The sequence below is a fragment of the Sinocyclocheilus anshuiensis genome, unplaced genomic scaffold, assembly GCF_001515605.1.
Source record: "Sinocyclocheilus anshuiensis isolate Anshui unplaced genomic scaffold, SAMN03320099.WGS_v1.1 scaffold785, whole genome shotgun sequence".
In the NCBI taxonomy this organism is placed as follows: Eukaryota; Metazoa; Chordata; class Actinopteri; order Cypriniformes; family Cyprinidae; genus Sinocyclocheilus; species Sinocyclocheilus anshuiensis.
In genome coordinates this window covers 608140-630824 of record NW_015536502.1, presented here as the reverse complement: position 1 = coordinate 630824, position 22685 = coordinate 608140, and the positions used below count along the sequence as shown (strand labels likewise).

Genomic DNA, 22685 nt, shown 5'->3' with positions numbered 1-22685 from the left:
AATGTTTTGGAGTGGCCAAGTCAAAATCCGAACTTAACCTCCTGAGACCCTGCATCTTCATATGAGGACATTACTATGGACATTTACACACATTTTGCATAAAAAAAAAAGGTATATCAAATCATTCTGTTATAACATAGTTGAGAATCATCTTTATACAAAGTTTGGTAAAAAAAAAAAAAATCCTGAAAACTAAAAATGTATTGGTGATTTTAAAAATCTATTGTTTTTGCCTATGCATGTTCATTCATGTCTTTTTATTTATTTTTTTTAATTGAGTCCCGATGTCCATAACATAGCATAACTTATGAATGAAATATAATTTATTACATTTAAAAAAAATTTTTTTTTTTTTTTAATGCTCTAAACAATGTAAAGACATGAAAAAAACTATTTTTTTCCTACAAATCTTTTCTCGGGTCTTAAGAGGTTAAATATATATATATATATATATATATATACAACTTAGATGTCTGGTGTGACTACAACTAGTGAGCCAAAAATTATGAAAACATGCTTATGAAATTAAATATTTTTCATGTCCTAATTTATACTTAATTTACTCAATGCTTGAGGTTTGTCAGCTCAAAGACAGCCAGTTAATGCAGAAGCATTTAAAATGATGTAAAAGTAATGTAAATTTAGATTGATATTGCAGTTACAGATAAATCAAATTTATTGATTGTATAAAACTAATACATGGGCAAATTTAACACCTGAGTTAAACACAGTTGCACAAAATGCTATTTTAATAGATGAATTTAATAGTGAAATTCCAGTTTATTCTATATTTATTTATTTGTTTCCAGGTGACATTTTAAACTATGCTTTATGCCATTTTTATTGTTTTATTTCTATCAATTTTATTTTATTGTCTATGCCAGAGGTGCCCAAACTTTTTATTTTGAAGAGCCAAACTTGATCATGGGCCAAATGTAAAGCAAAGTAAAATGTTGCATTATATCAAACTGTCCTATATTTAAAAAGAATAATAAATAATTACACAGAAATTCTAATAATTTTTCAAAATTTTTAATTATTTTTAATCAAATATATTTTTTAATGCAAAAAAAATTTTAAAACAAAAATATAAATTGTAAAAGAAGATATGCTTCAATGCCTTGTTTTTCCCCCATATTTTTTCTTTGGTCTATTTTGTATTAAAGTAAATCTTTGATTTAAACCAAACATATACTGGTAGCAGTTGTATTAAAGTGATACAACATTTGGCGATATGTTTTTACTATAAAATAAAATAAAGCACTTTAAATGTATAACTTTTGGAAAGAATTCTCATTCAAAAAAAGGAAGTAGCCTAAGTGATTAGATACAGCCACAGGAAGTTACAGAGAGCACATATTAAAAAATGCCGTTTCAGTGTTAACAGATTTTATGGTCTGTCCATCAATCCAGCATCTGCACTCAGCCCTCAGATGTTGCCTCATGCAGAAGGTGACATCATGGTTACACAGGAAACTCACCTCTGTGGCTCATAATTTGAGTTGATGAGTCATGAGTGTCAGTGGATTTACTTGAGAGGATGTCAGTGAGGAGACCGTCTGTCCACCATAATTCTGATGAACAGTGGCTGCAGCTTCACACTGCCTCCCCCAAAACTGAGCACGCAAACCGCTCTCCATAGTAACAGAGAGGTTTTAATAGAAATATAAAGGCAAGCATGCATTATGACGTTGTTTATGTGTATATGTGTCATGTGTGGGTGCATCCTGTTTGCTCTATTTGTGTGAATGCGTCAAAATACAATCATACATCTTATGAAAATGGGAGGGGTGTGTGTGCATTAACCTTCAAAATGTTGAGCTATTTATATACTTATATGTGGATTATTTGGGTGATTAAACAAGTAATTTATTATTATTTTTAAACTAAGTAATAAAAATCAAGTGAACATTAGGCTATATGCCCATCAGGCTGTTTAATTCTAAATGATTATGTGGATAAACATCTTAGGGCTCTGTTGCTACTCTTTCTTTTTTTTTTTTTTTTTTTTAATCAAATCCTTATTTAATCTAATTTTACATTTAATTCATTATGCTATACCTCTCATCAACATTCAGATCCTGAGAAATAGCTATGTTCTGCTGAGACACTTGGTGTGAGAGGGTTTGTGTGAGCAGAATTTACTATGAATGATTTGTATGAATGTCAAACACTCTGCGGTAATACAGTACATCAGTACATCACCAGTGAGCAACAAAAATTTTAGATATTGTCTGACAATAAAGTTATATAATCATCTTCATGACAGATTTCAGTAACAGCAACATAATTATGTGATGTTGTTGGTCTTTATGCAGGTGAGATGAGGCTGAGCAGAGTTATGCCATCTGTCTCAGCTGGTTTGATTAAGAAACAAGAAATCCCAGCTGTTAGGATGAGGATATTGAGCAACTGAAGGGATGTTAAACATTTTTCTGCCCTCCCTCTTCTAAAACCTCACCTACAAAGATACCACAGCAATGCCAATGGTACAAAGGCACCATGCAGCCCAGAGGAAAATGTGATTGCTCAGATGTTGCTTTTTTTATACCTCAGGAGCTCTCATTTGTAATTCTTTGAAGTATACATTTTTCCTAGATGTTTCTCCTCTGATATACAGTAGAAGAAGAGATCTATAAAACTGATGTGGACAGCAAAGTTTGTGGATGAATTTGATGAGAAATGTTTGAGTTCATACTGAGATCTCTTTCCTTTGATTTCAGACTTTGGTAGCAAATTGGAGTACAATTTGAGACATTGTTGAGATCACTGAAAAACTGTAGAGGAGTGATACCTCTGGACACCTAATTCAGTGATATCAGTCAGCTAACAGGGCTATTTTCCTAAAAATAAAAAGTAAAACTAATCCTTTTTAATGCATGTTTACATTAAGAAAGTTAACTATATTATCATTCACACCAACAGATAATGCCCTGCATTTGTCACGTGTTGCTTTAAATGCTCAAGCTTTCAAATGTAATTTTCTGTGCGCACACACACACACACACACACGGTGTGACCTTACTTTCAGGCAGGTGACGGGGACTCCAGCTGGTCCTGTCTCAGTTGCCCCTAGTGACTGTTTCTAATAAGCTGAGACTCTTAATGGATCTAAACACACACACACAGTATGAAGTATACTTGTGCACAAAATTGTCATTCTGAAGTGGCTGTTGATATGATTTTCTCTGTAGATGGCATGTTCGGCCGCTGTGAGGCTGCGCCACTAACAGACGTCTACACGTATGACGTCACGCCAGCAACGGTACAGAGATTCCGTACGCTGCTTCAGAAACTGGCACACAGAGGTTGGTGCATTAATGTCACCATAGCAACCGCACACATCACTGTCACCATGGTTATAAAGGCTACTCCTAGAGCTCCTCAGAATTCAAGGATCAAATCAGGGGCTCTGTGTGTGTGTGACAATTCATGTAAGATGAGTGTGTGTGAAGTTTTCACATATCGAAATCTTCTGCTTTCATTCTGTTCCTGCAGGGTTGTCTTGGGAAGATGACGTCACACAACAAGTTTTATCGAACGAGTTCTCAAAACTGCGCAAAGTTTCCCTACCATTACCAGAGCCCAGGTAAAGCACACTAGCATTTGCCAGTTAGTTCTCATCACAAATGAGAAATCATTTGCATAAACCATGCCCAAACCAGCTCCATATAAGGCAGGGGTGTCCAAACTCGGTCCTGGAGGGCCACTGTCCTACAGAGTTTAGCTCCAACTTGCCTCAACACACCTGGCTGCCAGTTTCTAGTATGCCTAAGACCTTGATTAGCTGGTGCAGGGGTGTTTAATTGGGGTTGTAGCTAACCTCTGCAGGACAGTGGCCCTCCAGGACCGAGTTTGGACACCCCTGATATAAGGGCTTTCCACACAACTGAAAAAAACTTTATGGCTTTTCATCTAGCATAGCATGCTCTTTAAAGATGTTCACTTGCCTGAGAGACAAATAGCAAGATCCTCAAGCATGCTACCATCCTCAAAACCAGCTCAAAGACAATAAAAACCTTTTATACAGAGCTCTCATTAGTCAGCTGTACATTGACTTGAGATTTATGCAGATTATTTGACTTATCTGAGATTTATGCAGATAAACCTTGTATCTCAAACTATAATGCACCATCTTATTTTTATGTATGTATGTATGTATGAAATTTCATCTTAACACATTTATAACGCTACTCAGCATTTTTTTTTGTGTATGTGTGATTACTGTTGTTCCTACATTTTTCCATAAATGTTCAAATAAATTTTAGTACGGAAGAAAATGTTCATAGGCAGATTTCATGCATGGTTAGTGAATGAGACTAAATGTTTTTATTAAGGGTTATGAGGGCACATAGATTTATAAAATAATAATAATAATGTGCACAGATAAATCATTTATAATTAACTCTGCAATATTCGATAAAAAAGTTAGAATTGTTGATTTTTATTTCATGGTGGCGTTAATATTTTAAAATAAATAAAATGGAGACTTTTACTTAAGTCTCCTACTTTTCTCCCGCAAAAAAGATTGCCTCTAACAGAGTTGTAGAACATCAGTAATCTCACACTGTGCTCAGATTTGCTGTAAAACTAATCAAATGTCAAAGTGAGAATTTAATATGAACATTTTTCATGGGAATCCTCCTAAACCAAATTATCTACTATACTCACCACATTAATTTTATAGCTTTTTATAGTCTATTCTCAGTTCAGTTATATCAGTTTATCTGAGTAAAAGTTACTGATATAAGAGCAACTAATCAATTAAAACTGTCCTCTTGGTAAGACAGCATATTCACAATACATTCATAGTTATAGTTGTATAGTTTCACAATACATAAAGTTTCAAAGAAGCTTTACAGAGAATATACGTTATCTCTGATTATTACCTGTGATAGCCCTGCCAAAGGATTCCTATAGTCATGGCTTGTCTTTATTTTCTGAAAGGCCACAGGGTTATGGGACTGCTGTTGGAGACAGGAGAATGAAATCATCCGAGGCTGAGGTTAGGAAGACCCTGAAATACCTGCAGCAGCTGGGACTGCTACCAAAAACATCACACAAGGTAAGTGTGTGCATCCTAGGGCTGTGTTTTTGGTTTTGCATTAGGTCAGAGATCTACATTGGGCATCAAGTGGTGACCGAACACAGTAGTAGAATTGTTTGTCAAATTAAAGTAAACAGAAATCTTGTCTTTAGGCCCAATATGTAAAATTATTAACATGACAGACTGAATAGGAAAATTGACAATCTGCTAAATGCACAAGCACAGCTAGTGTGATTTACAAGTATATATATATTTTCAAATGATAATAGTAGCTGATAATGGTCTAAATGTGTATGTTCATCCTGTGTAGGGGGTGGAGCTTCAGTATTATCGCTCTAGAGAACCACGCCCTGAATCTGACTCCTCCCCGCCTGAGTTCATTCCAGAGGTGTCCTATAAATCCCAGTCCTACCCTGACCTCAGCCGATACCAGAGTGATGCAGCACAAGCTCCCCAGCAGGAAGAGGTGTCAGACCTGCTCACAGCCGCTCTTCAGAAGTATCTTTCCAAGAACAAACCGTCTCAGCCTGATCTGGGGGACAGATCCAGAACGGACCGACTCTACTTAAAAGATGGATCAACAAAGTCTTCCGCCAGTGACTCTCTTACACCTGTGGATGGTATGATGTTATTTTCTTTTCCTTCTTGCTCGTGTTCACGTGCAGAATATTAAAGCTTGTCTTTTCCATACTCTCTAAGGACAATAAAACAACAAACAGTACCATAGAAAAAGTACAGACTAGACTATTACAGTCCAACGATAGCTTTATGTGAGGAGCAATTCAATGGTTCAGTGTGTAATTTTTAATTAATTTAGTAGAAAAAATACAAATACTCCTATCCCAGTGTAATGCGAAGAGATTTGGTGTTTTGCTATTTCACTAGTGACACAAAGTAAACAGTTCATAGCCAACCATCTATTGCATGATGTTGCCTCATGATAATGCAGTAAGTCATTTTAAAATCTTTTTTGGCATGTGGAGCAAATAACATAAAAATATAAAATAAAAAATGCTTTGGAGATTGACCCCGCAGAAAAACATTTATTTATTTTACCTATAATATTTTTCTACATTTATTTGATTTAAATAATAGTAATCGTTTTATGAAAGATTTGAATTTGATATCATTATTATTACTGTCTGATTACTGTCCAGATCTTAATGTGAAAATTTTTTTACTTTTTCTCAGAAACCTTTATCTGGAAAGTTCTGCGTAATGTGGGAAGGCACAGTGTGGATGTGAAGAGTCTGAAGGCAGCAGAACTGGATAAGCTTGCTGTGCTTATCGCAGACGCTCTGCAGGTGGAGAAACAGCAGGCAGGTCAAGGAGAAATGCCTAGAGACCTGGAGACACAGCAGAGTTCTGAGGATGAGGCAGAAGACATGCAATATGACGACCAGCATCCTGAGAGTTATGCAATGGATCAAACCCCTGAAGACAGTGCTCAGAACCAGAGGGAAGAGGATGAGGAAAATTCATCTGTCACTCAAATGGCAGTCCAAACCATCCCGCCTGTGACAGGTAACATCTTCTGAAGCAAAGCCATTCACTCATACATAGACAAGCATTTATAACGATCATTATGTTTCTTTTTCAGAGGGACAGACAGTAGTGGAGGAGAAGAGGACTATGGACAACAAGGTAGTACTATGGTTGTATTAGGCCATAAATATACTTTACGCAAATACACAAACACAAATGTTTTCTTGCCAGTCTTAATGTTAGATCTGTAAACCTCGAAAGAAATATTTGTTCAATTTAGTGACAAAGTAGAATCTACCTAGAAAGAATTGTTATTCATTAGAATTGGTAACTTTTCAGATTTTCCTGTAGGGGATTGATTGAATGATAAATTATATTTCAGTTAAATAAATTAAAATAACATAAATATGATGTGGAATTTTCCTTCAAAGATTGATTTACAATTCACCTGTGTTTATTTCCTGTTTTAGCAGGATGTGGGCTTTTTAGGAAAGCTGCTGGAGTACCTGGATAAAACCTCCAGCTCAGAACCAGAGCCTGTTGATAAGGGACAGGGCGTGTCTGTGGAGACAGTTCGTAGCCGAACGACACACAGAGAGGTGGGGATGCAGAAAAAGGCCATAGAGAGAGTGGAGGAGGTAGAAGGCTGGGTCCATGCAGCAGCTATAGCGCCCTCCTCTGGGCTGAAGGACAACCCTGCACCACACCGCAAGAACATGAAAGTACAGGATCTTCAGCTGGATGTCCAAAGCAACGCTAAAAATGACATCTATGGATACATTATTACTGATACAGAGTGAGATATTTACATGTGAAGCTTTCTCTCTCCCTCTTTTTCTTTCTCTCTCAGTTAAATTTTATTGGCCAGTTTCTTCACAAAATATTGCCAAAGCATTCAGTCAGTTCTTAAGCAATACTGTACTGGGGACAGTTCCCACACAAGGCTATGTTTATTTGATAAAAAGAATACAGTAAAAACAGTAATGTGAAATAGAAAATATAATTACAATTTAAAATAACTGCTTTAGGTTTTAATATATTTTAAAATGTAATTTATTCCTGTGATGGCAAAGCTGAATTTTCAGCATCATTACTCCAGTCTTCAGTGTCACGTGATCCTTCAGAAATCATTCTAATGTGCATAAACATTTATAAGGATTCAGGGTTGTTTGATGAATAGAAAGTTAACAAGAATTGCATTTATTTGAAATATTGTTTGCAACATTATACATTTACAGCATTTACAGTACCTTTTGATCAATTGAATACATCTTTGCTTAATAAAAGTATTAATTAACATTAAAAATAATCTTAAAGTCCCCAATATTGTATTATAATTTTGTGCTTTACTCATTATTATAATTTTTTATTGCATTAAAATCAATAGCTTTTTAAGATCTCTTTAAAAAAAAAAAAAATTTTCTTTCTCTCTGGATCAGGAATCTTCCCACTGATAAGGGTTTGTATCTGATGGAGATGGTGGCTCGTAAAGCGAAGATTCAAATGACGGATTTCTCAGAGCTCTCGTGAGTCATGATTTTTTATTTTCATAACTTGCACTATAGAATAGGTTTAGAATATAATGGTAAATTTAGAAATGAAGTTGAGTAAAATATATAGTTCGGTTATATTGGAAGGCATATTTAAATCTTAGTAGTAGTTTTATAAACATAGTTACAGTCAGCATGAAATGAAAATCGACTGTATTTTCCATTTTTCTATGATTTATCCATGTATATGTTTTATCTTTTAAAAATAATTTAATTTGTATATTTTAATTAAAATATAACTTGCTCTTCTGGTGAAACAACAGGCTTTTCTTTGGTGCCTGACTTCTCCTTTACTTCACTTAAACTCTACCCTTTCTTACAAACAGCTGCAAGCTCGCATTCAGATCTGCCTCTGTTCATCAACAACCGATGGACAGAATCAAGTCCCCACCCTACATTTTTTCTTTACATTACATCACAATACAGAAGAAAAGATCTGTTACTACTTCCTTTTCATCATGACTTTTTTAAAGGTCTGAGAATAATTTAATGGGTTAGTTTAATGAACAGTTTAATGGACTGTTCAGTTTTTAAAAATGCAATTTATTGTATTTATAAGTTTTATGGTGTCATGAAAAAGAAAAGAATGCAACACAGGTAATATCCAAGCAACAGGTTTATTGCAGGTTGGAACAGACAAGCGTGGATAGCAGGTGAGTAATGGGTAAATAGATCAATGCAGAGGTAGTGTCAGAGGATAACTTTCTTATCTGTTTCAAGTTTGGGATCAATGGTGTTTGTGAGCTGGATCTTGAAGCAGGAGGCGGGTGGATCGCTCAGGTAAGTGCATGCAGGTAGGTAGTCAGGTAAGCGTCCAGGACTGAATGACGAGACCAGACAATGGTGAACTGTCTCCTCTTATGACCCCTATTATTCATACCTCCCTTAGCTCCAACATTGTTCCATCATCTTTTAAAATTGCTGCCATAGCCCCAATTCTTCAGAAACCTGGTGCAGACCCAAATAATTTAGATAATTCCATCCAATTTCATGACTTCCTTTTATTTCCAAAATTCTTGAAGAAGTAGTTGCAGCACAGGTCCATGCTCATCTTAGTAATAATAATTTATTCAGTGTTTTCAGTCAGGATTTTGCTCTATGCATGGAAACTGCTCTTGTGAGAGTAACTAATGATTTGTTAATGGCTGCTGATGGTGGGTCCTTATCTATTCTTGTTCTGCTTGATTTGAGTGCAGCTTTTGACACCATTTCACACAATATTTTGTTGAACTGTTTATCTGCTATGGGTATGTCTGGTATTCCTCTCGCGTGGTTAACTTGATACCTTTCCAATCGCACACAGTCTGTACAACAAAAAAAATTTCATTCCCAACCTTTTTCTGTTAGCTGTGGTGTCACCCAAGGTTCTGTCCTAAGTCCTCTATTGTTCCTAATTTATCTTCTCCCACTTGGTAATAACTTTTCTAATTTTATCTTTTTCTACTCTGATGATACACAACTTTATGTAGCTACAAAGCCTGACTCCATTCTTCCACCTATCTGTCTTACCAACTGTCTTAACAAAATAAAAGTTTGGTTCTCTGCTAATTTTCTTAAACTTAATTTTCTTTAACATGAGTTCATCTCACCCCGCACAGTACTGCCATTCTTGTTCACTCGGTTGTCACCTCTCGCATTGACTACATTAACTCTCTTTTATTTGGTTTACCACAAAAGCTTCTCCATAAACTCCAGCTGATTCAGAATTCTGCTGCTCATATCATAACCTGGACTCAGGGCCATCCTTAGCGAGGTGCAACTGGTGGAGCAGCGCTTGAGGGGGCCCCGTGGCGAACAGAGAGCTTGAAGTAAATCTGCATAGGGTTCTGTTGGAGGATTGCTGACTTTTCTGAAAACGGCTTCTTGTTGCGTGTTGGTCTGGTCTTCTGTCATAAAACAGAAGAATGCAACACAGGTAATATCCAAGCAACAGGTTTATTGCAAGTTGAAGCAGACAATCGTGGATAGCAGGTAAGTAATGGGTAAATAAATAGATCAATGCAGAGGTAGTGTCAGTGGATAATAGTCTTATCTGTTTCAGGTTTGTGATCAATGGTGTTTGTGAGCCAGATTTTGAAGCAGGAGGTGGACAACTGAAGTGTGGATCGCTCAGGTAAGTGCATGCAGGTAGGTAGTCAGTCAGGTAAGCGTCCAGGAGTGAAAGAAGAAGCCAGACAATGGTGAACTGAAGTGTGCAGGCTTAAGTAGGGTGTGGTTGATGAGCAGTGTCAAGTGCTGGTGATTTGAACTCTGGAGACTGGGAACGAGTGGACCGAGTGTAAGGGTCTGGTACTGTGGATGCTGCTGACTCTGTGACATATGGTTAAAACACTAATATAAGGTATATTTAATATTTTTTGGATGCTGACATGATTACTCAAAATAATTAGCTGTATGTTTGTGTATTTGTATAGTGTTGTTAGCCCAGCTGTGACATTTCAGGTCCGTCCAAATCCTCAGAACATCACTACAGCGGATGTGGCTAATATGGCAGGTTAGTTTAGTGAGAGTTAACTATTGCCATGATATACAAAATTAGTTTTTTTTTTTTTATGAATGTCTCTGTTCAGATATCCACTAATTCTGATTCTTCTCTTATATCAGTCAGTCGGAAGGATGAATTAGAGAAAGAAGTGAAAGTCAAGATTGTAGAGGCTGGAGTCACTGATGTAAGATTCTTTCCACTTCATTACATTTCATTGTCATCTCTCGCCAAGGTTTGATATTCCCATTTTTAAGTTAATATTCAAATGGAATAAAATACAATTCTGTAATATGAATGTTTAAAATATACTGTAAAAAAACTGTCAAATCGATGTAAAAATGGAAATTTGACGCACCATTTAGGGTTCCTCAAATCACCACACTGGTGGAACCATATATGGAGAACCCCAAAAATGTTCTTCAAGGATCTTGCAAAATGTATCCCATAAGTCCTGCAAGAAAGCTGAAGATGTCAAATGGTTTACCTAGTAACATCATATGGTCTTGAGGCACTTGAAACATAAAATAAAGCTACCCAAGTTCACAATACGATCTAAGCCACCTTCAAAAGGATGGCTAAAGGTTCTCCACAGGGTTCTGCCAGTGTCTGAGGAATAAAGAACAAAATAATAACACATTTTGACATAGACTGCATCCTCTTCTATATACTGTATATATATATATATCACAGACTTCAGAAAATAAATGTACTTTCTAATTTTTTTCACATGAAATAAATGTATTTCAACTTGTCTTTCTCTTTCTTTTAAGAGGAGCAAACTGAATCAGATTCCCACTAAGTACAGTCGATCCGAGTCTCTGAAGTTTCTTATTCTGACTGTGATTTCCATCATCTGTATAACTGGAGTGTTGCTGGCATCCAGCGTGATCTACTGTCTGCGTCACCGCTCTCATCACAAACTCAAAGAGAAGCTCACCAACCTTGGATCTGACCCCACCACTGACGCCACTGCTACCTACCAGGTACCAAAGAGAGTGTGTGTGTGTGTGTGCAGGGCTGTTTGTTTGAGATTATTTCCTTGATTGATATATTGTTTATTGTTTATTTGGATCCCCATTAACTTCCACAAAGTGGTTGCAAATCTTCCTGGGGTCCACAAATCTGTACAAAATAACAAAAATCATACAAATAATTAAAATAAGAACAAAAATTAAATTACACTAATCACATCACAAAACTATGCCTATGCACCTTAGCAGTAGCAGCACATAACACATACATCTACATATTTATAAGCATATCTTCACATTTTCTTCTAAACACATATGCAGTGTTGGGCAGTAACGCATAACTTAGTAATGCGTTACTGTAATTTGATTTACTTTTTAGTAACGGAGTAATTTAACGCGTTATAATTTTCAAAATAGTAATTCGAGTATAGTTACAAGCCGAGGTCGCTATACGTTACTGCCGCATTACATTGCTGACAGAATGCAGTGTTTTCTAATCTAGAAATTGTAAAAAGGATGTAGCTCGCGCACTGTCGAGTCAAGTGCCAGTGGATTAGAGACCTGCTCCCGCGAGACCTGACGCAACAGAGCACGGCGCGGGACAAGATGGGCGAGTGCTGGTGCGGGCGGGTAGACACTCGTGTGTGTGTGGGATGCGGGAGAATAAAATGATTCACGGGACTCCCGCAAAATAGAAATATCTAAACATAAAATAAAATAAAATAAAATAAAATGAGATAAATAAAATATCTCAAACAAATAAATGGTTATTCATCTATTGCACAAAAGCAGCATGAACTAATATAAAATATAAATGATTAACAAAAACGAAAATACAGTGTTCTGAATGTTGATGCTTTAATAACAAATATGTATCAGGAGCGTGTATACTGGGATTTCATCAATTTCATGGAGAAAAAAGTAACGTAACTAGTAATGTAACTAATTACTAATTACTTTTGAAATAAAGTAATCAGAACAGTAACGTGATTACTTTTAAAAGGAGTAATCAGTAATTTGATTACATTTTCAGAGTAACTTGCCCAACACTGCACATATGTGCAATTACTCTTTCGTATATTTATGGGAACCATATTCCATGCAACAGATCCATGATAAAACACAGTCTTTTTCATCAAATTTAAAATATATGATATATGAGATTTCCATCTCTCTCTCTAGGAACTGTGTAGGCAGCGAATGGCAGTAAAACCTCCTGTAGAGAAGTTGGATCCTATTCACTCTTCTCGTATAAATAGTGTGTCATCTCAGCTGAGTGACGGCCCATTGCCAAGCCCCTCTGCACGCACTAGCACCTCCTCCTGGTGCGAAGAGCCTGCCCACTCCAACATGGACATCTCTACTGGTCACATGATACTGGTACTTGCATAAACCAACACACTGTTAAAGAGGTCATATGATGCTGCTAAAAAGAACATTATTTTGTGTATTTGGTGTAATGAAATGTGTTTATTCGGTTTAAAGTTAAAAAAACACATTATTTTCCACATACTGTACATTATTGTTTCTCCTCTATGCCCCGCCTTCTGAAACGCGTCGATTTTTACAAAGCTTATCGGTCTGAAAAAGCGAGGTGTGCTCTGATTGGCCAGCTATCCAGTGCGTTGTGATTGGAAGCGGATATCGTCCTCTTTTGGAAGACCAAACAAAGTAGTTTCGCTTTCACAACGAATCACACAGTGCCTTCACGACATGGCGGCAGCGGCAACAACAATACTACAGCGAGAATAAAAGTTACGCCTTCTTTCTTTGCGTGAACATTTGAGCGGCGTTATGCAAATCTTCCCACATAGTGAGGTAGATATGTGGGGGCGTGTTCGAACGAGCCGTTTTAGGTAGGTGTGGCTGACTCTTAACTTTTATAAAGAATATCTCTTTGGATTTGAGACTTTAGTCTTTGCAACTTTACAGATCTTCTTTATGCACCAAGAGCTTGTAACACTCCAAAGAGAAAGGAAAAAATTAAATTGCATCATATGACCCCTTTAAAGTTTGAAAATGCAACACAGATGCCTTTATGAGATGCCTTATATCTTCACTCACAAAAATTAAAACCTTTTTTTTTCATTGAATGTATCATTATGAAACTCCTAAGTTAAAAATTAAGTAAAAAATTTGTTACAATGTAATTTTAAATCTTGTTTAAATTTCATTAACTTTTTATTTAAAAATCATAACATTTTATTTTTGTAATTTATTTTAAAAAATGTATTATTGTTATTTAAAATTCCATATTTGTAGTAGTTATTAGAGCAAGGAATGACCAATGAAGTTCATTAATGTTTTATGAAAATTAAAATGCAGAGATATATTTGGTATGTAAAAAAACAATAGTTTGTTATTGTTTGTTAGTGGTTTATGTCTAATTTAAAAAGTTTATTGTCAGTCTTTTTTTTCATGTTTGAAACAAGTCTCTTATGCTCACTAAGGCTGCATTTATTTAATCAAAAAACAGTGAAAGCATTAAATATTGTGTAATATAATTACAATAGTCATATAATTACAATACAACTTGGCTGAAATAAATTATTTAATTTCTTTAAAAAAAACATATTGACCCGAAACTATTTACATGGTAGTGTAAGTTTCCATTTCATTGGGGACCACTGAATTATCTTTAACCACTGGATAATTGTACAATACTCACAAAAACATCCTGTATGTTTCTCTATATACACACATAGGCATATATGGAGGACCACCTGAAAAATAAGAATCGTTTGGAGTCGGAGTGGGAGGCTCTGTGTGCGTACCAGGCTGAGCCCAGTGCCACCACCATCGGCCAGAGAGACAGCAACGTCAAGAAAAACCGTGCAAGCACAGTCATAGCCTGTGAGTCACACACACAAACATATCCACTTTCAGGTGCTTTGTTTATTCATGTACTGTAACCAGTAGTGTATTATTGAACTTCTGTGATGTAATTGAGCTTTTCAGGTTTGACAATAAAATGTGTGTTTGTTTGTTTTTTATTTAGATGATCATTGCAGAGTAACTCTGAAGTTGGAGAACAATCAAGGCAACTCGGACTACATCAATGCCAGCCCAATCGTGAGCCAAAACTACATACAATACTTCAGCAAAAAGCAACAAACTATAGCTCAAACGGCACACTACATATGTGACCATGGACCACAAAACCAGTCATAAGGGTCAATTTTTCTAAATTGAGATTTGTACATCATATGAAAGCTGAATAAATAAGCTTTCCATTGATGTATGGTTTGTTAGGATAGGGCAATATTTGGCCGAGATACAGCTATTTGAAAATCTGGAATCTGAGGGTGCAAAAAAATCTAAATACTGAGAAAATCACCTTTAAAGTTGTCCAAATTAAGTTCTTAGCAATGCATATTACTAATCAAAAATTATGTTTTGGTATATTTACGGTAGGAAATTTACAAAAAAATCTTCATGGAACATGATCTTTACTTAATATCCTAATGATTTTTGGCATAAAAGAAAAATCGATAATTTTGACCCATACAATGTTTTTTTGGCTATTGCTACAAATATACCCCAGCGAGGCTGGTTTTGTGGTCCAGGGTCACATATAGAGTGCAAACACTACTACATCACATACTGGATAAACCATTAGGTGTAGGAAACTTCAACTTCAGTTTGCTGCAGGGTGACTGCATCTGTAGAAAATACTTAGAGTAAATTACTTTATAGAAGGCATTGATTAATTGTCTGTGGACCAGTTACCACAAAAAAACTGAGACTTGCTTTATCACCACTATGCCCTTGAGGAAGACACTTAACTGGTTGCTGAGTGCTATTTGCTGTCACAGTTAATGTTATTTTACAGAAAATTTAGCCATCAACCTATCACTCAGAACCATGCAATATGGTGCATGGTGCAACTTGTGTGCAGTACAGATTGTATTAACACGTTTGCAGCATTAGCTGATTTGCATAAATGAATCGGAATAACGATGCAGACAGTGCATGGCATGCAAATAAAGGACACTATTAGTGGCCGTAATTCATTCTTTGTGTTTGAATTCTCTTTCTCATGTGTATTATTTAAACCACATTCAGCCAGAGTATATGAAATGCAGAGGGGGTTGATTGTGTTGTTTTCTTACTCTTAGATGGATCATGACCCTCGTAATCCTGCATACATCGCCACTCAGGGCCCGCTGCCCTCCACCGTAGCTGACTTCTGGCAGGTAAACTGCATTATTTGTTTGTAAGCTTACATAGATGGTTTGGGCAGTCTTGTAGATCATGTTGGGGAGTGTGTTCGTGTGTGATCTCTTAACACAAGGTCTGGGAGAGTCTGTGTGTGTGCAGATGGTCATGAAGAGTGCATACGGGATGTGTCTGTGTAATGTGTGTGTTCTCGTGCAGATGGTCATGCTGTGTGTGTATAATGTTGTGTGTGTTCTCTTGCAGATGGTCTGGGAGAGCGGGTGTGTGGTGATTGTCATGTTGACTCCTCTCACTGAGAACGGTGTGAAGCAGTGTTACCACTATTGGCCCGATGAAGGCTCCAACCTCTACAACATTTATGAGGTACTGTACATGCAAATATCCTCCTCGCAGAGTGAGGATAACTGCTTGCGGGATTTTGTTCTGCTGTTTTGGTGTTAGGTTGTAAATACTGACAAAAGAATTAGCTTATACAAAGCATTTTCTGTCATAGTTGGACACATTTGTTCAGCTCTGCTGATAGGATTTCATTACATCAGCCAGCATTTGACATGATACAGCAAAGTTTTAACTACTTTTGAACTTTAAAACTCCACATTGAATAAAAAAAAAATTAGTTATTGTTCATCTGTATCAGTCATGTGACTTTTGGAGCTCATACACCATATTTATAAGCATCAGCAGGGCACAGTAATGGCAGTGAATACAAAATCACATGAAAAGAGATTGAATTTGATCCAATCAGGTGCCAGAAAAGGCACTTTTTATTGATCTCCAGTTAGCACAGACCCTATCAAATGTTATATTTGTGGACATTTCTAAATGTTTATTCCACAATCCATTTCAATATACTCGTGCTATAAACAGAGATGGATTGTGCATTAAATATACACAGTATAAATGTCTGCAAATGATAAATTTGTCAGCACAGATCCTGACTTGCTAAAAATGTCTGTAGAAATGTTTTCTGGGACTTGGTATGGATTAAATCCAGTGATTTGTGTGTGTTTGTGTGTGTGTGTGTGGGGGTGGGGGTCTGTTCATGTATTTATGTATTCACTGCTATTACTTTGCTCTGCTGATGATCATAAATATGGCAGATAACATAAAAAAATCATGTGACTCGAATGAATATATAAGTAAAGAATATTTTAAAGAATCAATAAGTAAAACATATAAATAACATTATTGCATCAGTAATAGAGGGAAACGGCTCAATTCCAGGGTTTAGGGTTGTTGTCTTAAATGCAAAGCCACTGGTAAGCTCACTAAATTTTGCTGTTTACAGTTTTTTTCAAGCCAATAAATTTTTTTAAACGAATGTGGCATTTTTTGCCATGTATGCATGCACAATTTTCACCACGAGTCTGGGTTCCTTATACAGGCTTAATGTTTTATATTGCTTGCTTTTAAATATTCAGGTTATTAAGAACTTACAATACAAAATGTTATTGTTAACCAAAAAAATTTAAATTCTGTCATCATTTACTCCCACTCAGAACTATATGATTTTTTCTCTTCTGTGGAACACAAAGGAAGATATTTTGAGAAAATGTCTCAGATTTTAATTTTTGTGTAGAGTGTCCTTTTAAAGTAGCACATAGTAATAACTGCAGTTTAATGCAAATTCAGAACACTGTAATGGGAAGGACACAAAACAACAACATGACAACATTGGGTTTGGCTTTCTGTATTTTTTTCTATGTAGGGATATTTTCACTGCTGTGTCATGCTGTTTGATATATTAACTCTTTTTTTCTCATATGTGTGTTTGTGTAGGTTAATCTGGTTTCTGAGCATGTGTGGTGTGATGATTTCCTGGGTCGGAGTTTTTACCTGAAGAACATGCAGACTAACGAGACCCGTACGGTCACGCAGTTCCACTATCACACCTGGCTGAACGACCAAACGCCCGAAACCAGCCAAACCCTGCTTGACTTCCGCAGGTACGCCTATGAAAGCATGAGCGTGTGCATGTGTTGCCTGTGTGTTGTGCAAGCGCGTGTGTGTGTGTCAGCTCCTGAGCGGTTGCCAGTGTCATTTTTGTGGTCGTGCAGCTAGTTCACTGGCTCCAGTTGCATAGTCACAAAAGTGATCATTGACAACTGCGACTCTGCATCCAAGTGCACCCTGGGATTCCAGCCCATCCCTCTATCTCTCTTCACCCTAAATCTGTTCAACCTTTCTGTCTGCTAACATCTGACCTATGATTTTGTTCCTGGCCCTGTCCTCTTTTAATGCTCATCTGAATAAACCCAGCAGCAGTGTTTATACGCATAAACCAGTAACATGTCTGAAGCTAATATGACTGTATGTTCGTGTGGGTCAGGTTTTGTCTATATTGTGCTGACCAAACAGCTTAGTAAATAGAAGTGTTTAATAAATTAATTAATAGAATAATGAATAATGTTTGAATGAAAATCGAAAAATGCAGATAGGTGTGCATTAGGGTTAGGTTCAGGGGTTGGGGATGGAAAATATTGTTAGCTTAGTATAAAGTCAGTAGAAGACAATGGAATCCCTCAACATGACAGAAAAACAAACAACATGTGAGATTTGTCCTATGTAATTAATCTTCTTTAATCCCTAAATCCTCAAATGTTGGTGTTTTTATAATCATTTTGATGTCAAACCTTCTTTTAATGCCTTAGTGAGCATAAGAGTCTTTTAAAAAAAATATATAAAAACTTCTTACTGACCCCAAACTTTTGAACAGTAGTGTATTTCATTTTTTATTAATGTACTTTTTTATTACATAAAAGATACTCAGCACTTCATCCTTTTCTATAGAGCTTAGCTGCATCTAAAATCTATTTTCAGGTTTCATATGTCTGTGTGTATGTGTGTGTGTGTCTGTGTTTATGATTGTATGTATGACTTCTTTCCAATAGGAAAGTAAACAAATGCTACCGTGGAAGATCCTGCCCTGTCATTGTTCACTGCAGGCAAGTACAAACACACACTTGAATAATGTGATATTTGATATATAGTTTTTAGTTTTTGACATTTATGCTGTAATATTACTTCCAGTTAGAGAAGCCACAAAACAGCCTCTGCTGTCAACTATATAAAAATATTTTATGAAGTAAAATACAGTAAATAAATCATGTATTCAACACAAATGTTCACTAAATTAACAAAAGCAAGAAGGATGTTAAATAATTTTCATATTTGTGTAACAATGCACAATAATAATAAGCAATGTGTTTTACTAAAACATTAAAAAAAATAAAAATAAAAATGCCAGCAAAAGCCATTTTCTGTTGCCATGAAATGTTGGAAACATTCACGAGTGAAATGCCCTGAACACAACCATAAACTCAATTTTCAATTTTAATTTAAAACTCAACACAAACGCTCAGATGTTCCTCCTTCAAAGTGCAAAAATTTTAATCAGCAGGCCATAATCAGGGCACTTTTGGCTTAGTAAACATGGTTTTAAGAGTACAATAGCTAAAAACGCACCTACTCGCCAATGCTGTGTTTGCAGCAGTAGTGTCATGTGGTGGCCACAACTACCAAAAGACAGATGGTTGGAAGAAAACATGTTTGGCTGTTTTCCCTGCCCATGGTGTCATGATGAGACGCAGAACAAGTTGTTACAGTTTGAGTAAAGGGTAAAAAAGACAATGTTTATTAAAGGAACAGTTCACCCAAAAATGAAAATTTGCTGAAAATGTACTCACACTCAGTTTCATCCAAGATTTAGATGAGTTTGTTTCTTCATCAGAACAGATTTTGAGAGATTTACCATTACATCACTCTCACCAATGGATCCTCTGCAGTGAATGGGTACCGTCAGAATAAGAGTCCAAAAAGCCGATAAAAACATCACAATAATCCACAAGTTATCCTCACCACTCCAGCCTATCAATTAACGTCTTGCGTAATGCTGCGTTTTTGTAATAAATCCATCATTAAGGTGTCCATAATCCGTAATATTGCTTTTTCCAGTGAAAAAGTAATCTTGCCTGAATCAGGAGTGAAATATGCACCAGTGGAAACTGTCCAAAACAGTTCTAAACAAATAGGTCGGTTGATTTTGATGTGACAACAGGGTATGGAGTTTTTCACTAGAGGAAGTGCTATTATGGATTATGGATTGGTATAGACTGGACTGGTATTTTAAAGTTAAAAGGCTGTAATGATGGATTTGTTTCTTACAAACACGCAGCTTCTCACTTCAACAGACTGATGGACTGGAGTTGGGTGGATTACTTGTGGATTATTGTGATGTTTTTAGCAGCTGTTTGGACTCTCATTCTGACGGCACCCATTCACTGCAGAGGATCCATTGGTGAGCAAGTGATGTAATGCTAAATCTCTCCAAATCTGTGCCCATGAAGAAACAAACTCATCATCTACATGGCCTGAGGGTGAGTAAGTCTGTAATTTGTCTCTTTTTTTAAATGTAATTATTTCTACTTTTTTTTTAATCTTACTTTTTTTCCATCAGTGACGGTGCTGGACGGACTGGGACGTACATTTTGATTGACATGGTGTTGAATAAAATGGCCAAAGGTAAAGACAAAAAAGCTGATTATCAGATATCAGTGGGTGTTCAGTAATATTTTTCACATTGTGGACAGTGAGTATAAATATTGATACAAAATGCTTTGCTTTACAGGTGCAAAAGAGATTGATATTGCTGCTACGCTGGAACACCTGAGAGACCAGAGACCCGGCATGGTTCAGACCAAGGTATATACACACACATACCCCCAAATACACCGAAACACACAATCTCTTTTCATGCTGACACATGCTGTGTCTGTGTCTTTCTCAGGATCAGTTTGAGTTTGCACTGACGACTGTAGCTGAAGAGGTGAACGCTATTCTCAAAGTCCTGCCACAGTGATACTTCCTTTCTTCCTACCTTTCTCTTTCTCCCTCTCGGTTGTATATAAACTGAACCCATTTCTGAGAAGATATATGTCCTATAGAAACTATTTTGTCTGTAAATGATTGGACTATATTTAATAGTAATTAGGAATTGGGTATTGATTTAGTTCCGTGTAATTATAAAAGCAAATTCATTTATTTTTCTCTGTGTCATTGTTCCAGATTTTAATTACTCTCTCATCATTGCTATTTATTTTGCATATCACACAGAAAACTGGCCAGATCTGTTCTAAATATATAGTTAATTGGACCTTAATTTATTAAACTAATCTGTATGTGCTTCGTTATTTAAGATTTAGAACTGTGTTCTATGGGTTGTGCCAACTACTGTTTATCTGATCATTAGAGACTCGTACAAAGCCAAAACATCTTGCATGGAGACAATTGCTGCCTTTCCAAGCTAAGGAAACGCTCACTAAATCATGATGTTTAACTTGACTTGAACCTTTATTATAAGACTAAAACTCTTGGGAAGTACTACCACTTCCATTTGATGTTAAAATGTAATCTGTGCACACAAAAAGTGTGGATAGCAAGTAGAAATGCATGCAAGACTTGTGCAGCTGTGCTTTATGAACTTACAGAAAACTTCTGCATAGAAAATGTAAACAAATAAAGACTAAATTGTTATTGTGTGATTCTGGCAAATTACAAATACAGTGTCTGATCTCCATGCTGTTATCAAGAAGTTTCATGAGTATAAGGAGGTGTTCAGATCAATAAACATCCACAAGAGCAATAAACATTCACTCACTTTAATAAGAAGCATCAAAGCAAATAAGGGAATGAGGTTCTGCATATCCTGATGCTCTATGTGGGTATCAATTCATCTCTTAATACAGATATTAATGTGGCCTGACCCCAAAAGCACCTCCTACATCAACATGTAAACCTATAGCAGGCTGTTCCTGCACTGTCTGCAAAGATTCATTAGCGGATATGCTGTAAAAGAGACTTTGTGATGGGCCGGTTTGTTTCTCTAACCTGTCTGTTTTGACTATACGAGTAATCGTTGTTAAAACCCCTGTGATAAGATTGATCATTACTAACAAGCTCATCTGTGTGACTACGTTTAGTCTGTGGATATTTAAATTCAACATTAACAGACTATCAGTGTGTATTGCAACTGAATAACTGAAGCTGTTTTGATCCTGTGCAGCTCCATAATAAAGTTTCATGTGTCTGTGAAGTGAAGCACAAAGTCCTGAGTGTCCTGAGTGTTTAAACACACATATGCACATTCATTCTCAACCATGTGTTTACACACAGTTTAACAAAACACTTAATCATGTAACTACTTCATTTTGCATTTGACGTTGGTGAAAGCTTATGTTGTTTCAAGCTAGCGCAGCTAAGCCATCTTTGGAAACATCAGTTACAGAAGACCTTATTTATAGTTTTAGCAGATGCTGTTTTTTAGAAGATCCAGTAACACTAGAGATCACACTTTAACCACATAGACTGTCCTTGTAGAAATGCACAAACTGTTTTTATTTGTTCATGATAGGAAAAAATCTATATTTGAGAATTTCTGCAAGTTACTGCATGATGCTGTCATGAATTAATTAGATATTTATTGTTTTTTTTCATAATTTAAGTTTCTATTGTATTTTCTATATATTGCATCATGTGCGTTTTATGCAGCAGTGTTTTCTGGTTAAGTCTAGATGGGATACAGCCACGGCCAGATTGTCCTACTGGACATGGGCACATCAATATTGTGTCATGCTGATGCTGAACAATTAATTACTGTATTTGCATTATTGTAAGGTTAGGTTTAGGCAGTGTTGGGCAGTAACGCATTACTTAGTAACGCGTTACTGTAATTTGATTACTTTTTTTAGTAACGGAGTAATTTAAAGCGTTATAATTTTCAAAATAGTAATTCGAGTATAGTTACAAGCCGAGGTGTCTATACGTTACTGCCGCGTTACATTGCTGACAGAATGCAGTGTTTTCTAATCTAGAGATTGTAAAAAGGATGTAGCTCGCGCACTGTCGAGTCAAGTGCCAGTGGATTAGAGACCTGCTCCCGCGAGACCTGACGCAACAGAGCACGGCGCGGG

The 22685-nt window shown here is 36.3% G+C and overlaps 1 protein-coding gene across 1 annotated transcript in view; it reads left to right on the top strand.

Annotated features, from left to right (window-relative positions):
• Window positions 1–22205, top strand: part of LOC107690276 (receptor-type tyrosine-protein phosphatase N2-like) — a 24846-nt gene extending 2641 nt beyond the window's left edge. Inside the window, exons 2-22 of the mRNA XM_016488565.1 lie at window positions 3195–3308; window positions 3499–3589; window positions 4948–5065; window positions 5358–5667; window positions 6239–6571; window positions 6648–6691; window positions 7006–7328; window positions 7972–8058; window positions 10497–10576; window positions 10687–10751; window positions 11338–11550; window positions 12721–12918; window positions 14244–14391; window positions 14537–14610; window positions 15657–15734; window positions 15961–16080; window positions 17497–17663; window positions 18609–18662; window positions 20174–20238; window positions 20345–20418; window positions 20504–22205. Of these exons, the coding sequence (XP_016344051.1) occupies window positions 3195–3308; window positions 3499–3589; window positions 4948–5065; window positions 5358–5667; window positions 6239–6571; window positions 6648–6691; window positions 7006–7328; window positions 7972–8058; window positions 10497–10576; window positions 10687–10751; window positions 11338–11550; window positions 12721–12918; window positions 14244–14391; window positions 14537–14610; window positions 15657–15734; window positions 15961–16080; window positions 17497–17663; window positions 18609–18662; window positions 20174–20238; window positions 20345–20418; window positions 20504–20575 (2828 nt within the window). The 3' untranslated portion in view covers window positions 20576–22205. The remainder of the gene's footprint in view (window positions 1–3194; window positions 3309–3498; window positions 3590–4947; window positions 5066–5357; window positions 5668–6238; window positions 6572–6647; window positions 6692–7005; window positions 7329–7971; window positions 8059–10496; window positions 10577–10686; window positions 10752–11337; window positions 11551–12720; window positions 12919–14243; window positions 14392–14536; window positions 14611–15656; window positions 15735–15960; window positions 16081–17496; window positions 17664–18608; window positions 18663–20173; window positions 20239–20344; window positions 20419–20503) is intronic.
• The last annotated feature ends 480 nt before the right edge of the window (window positions 22206–22685 follow it).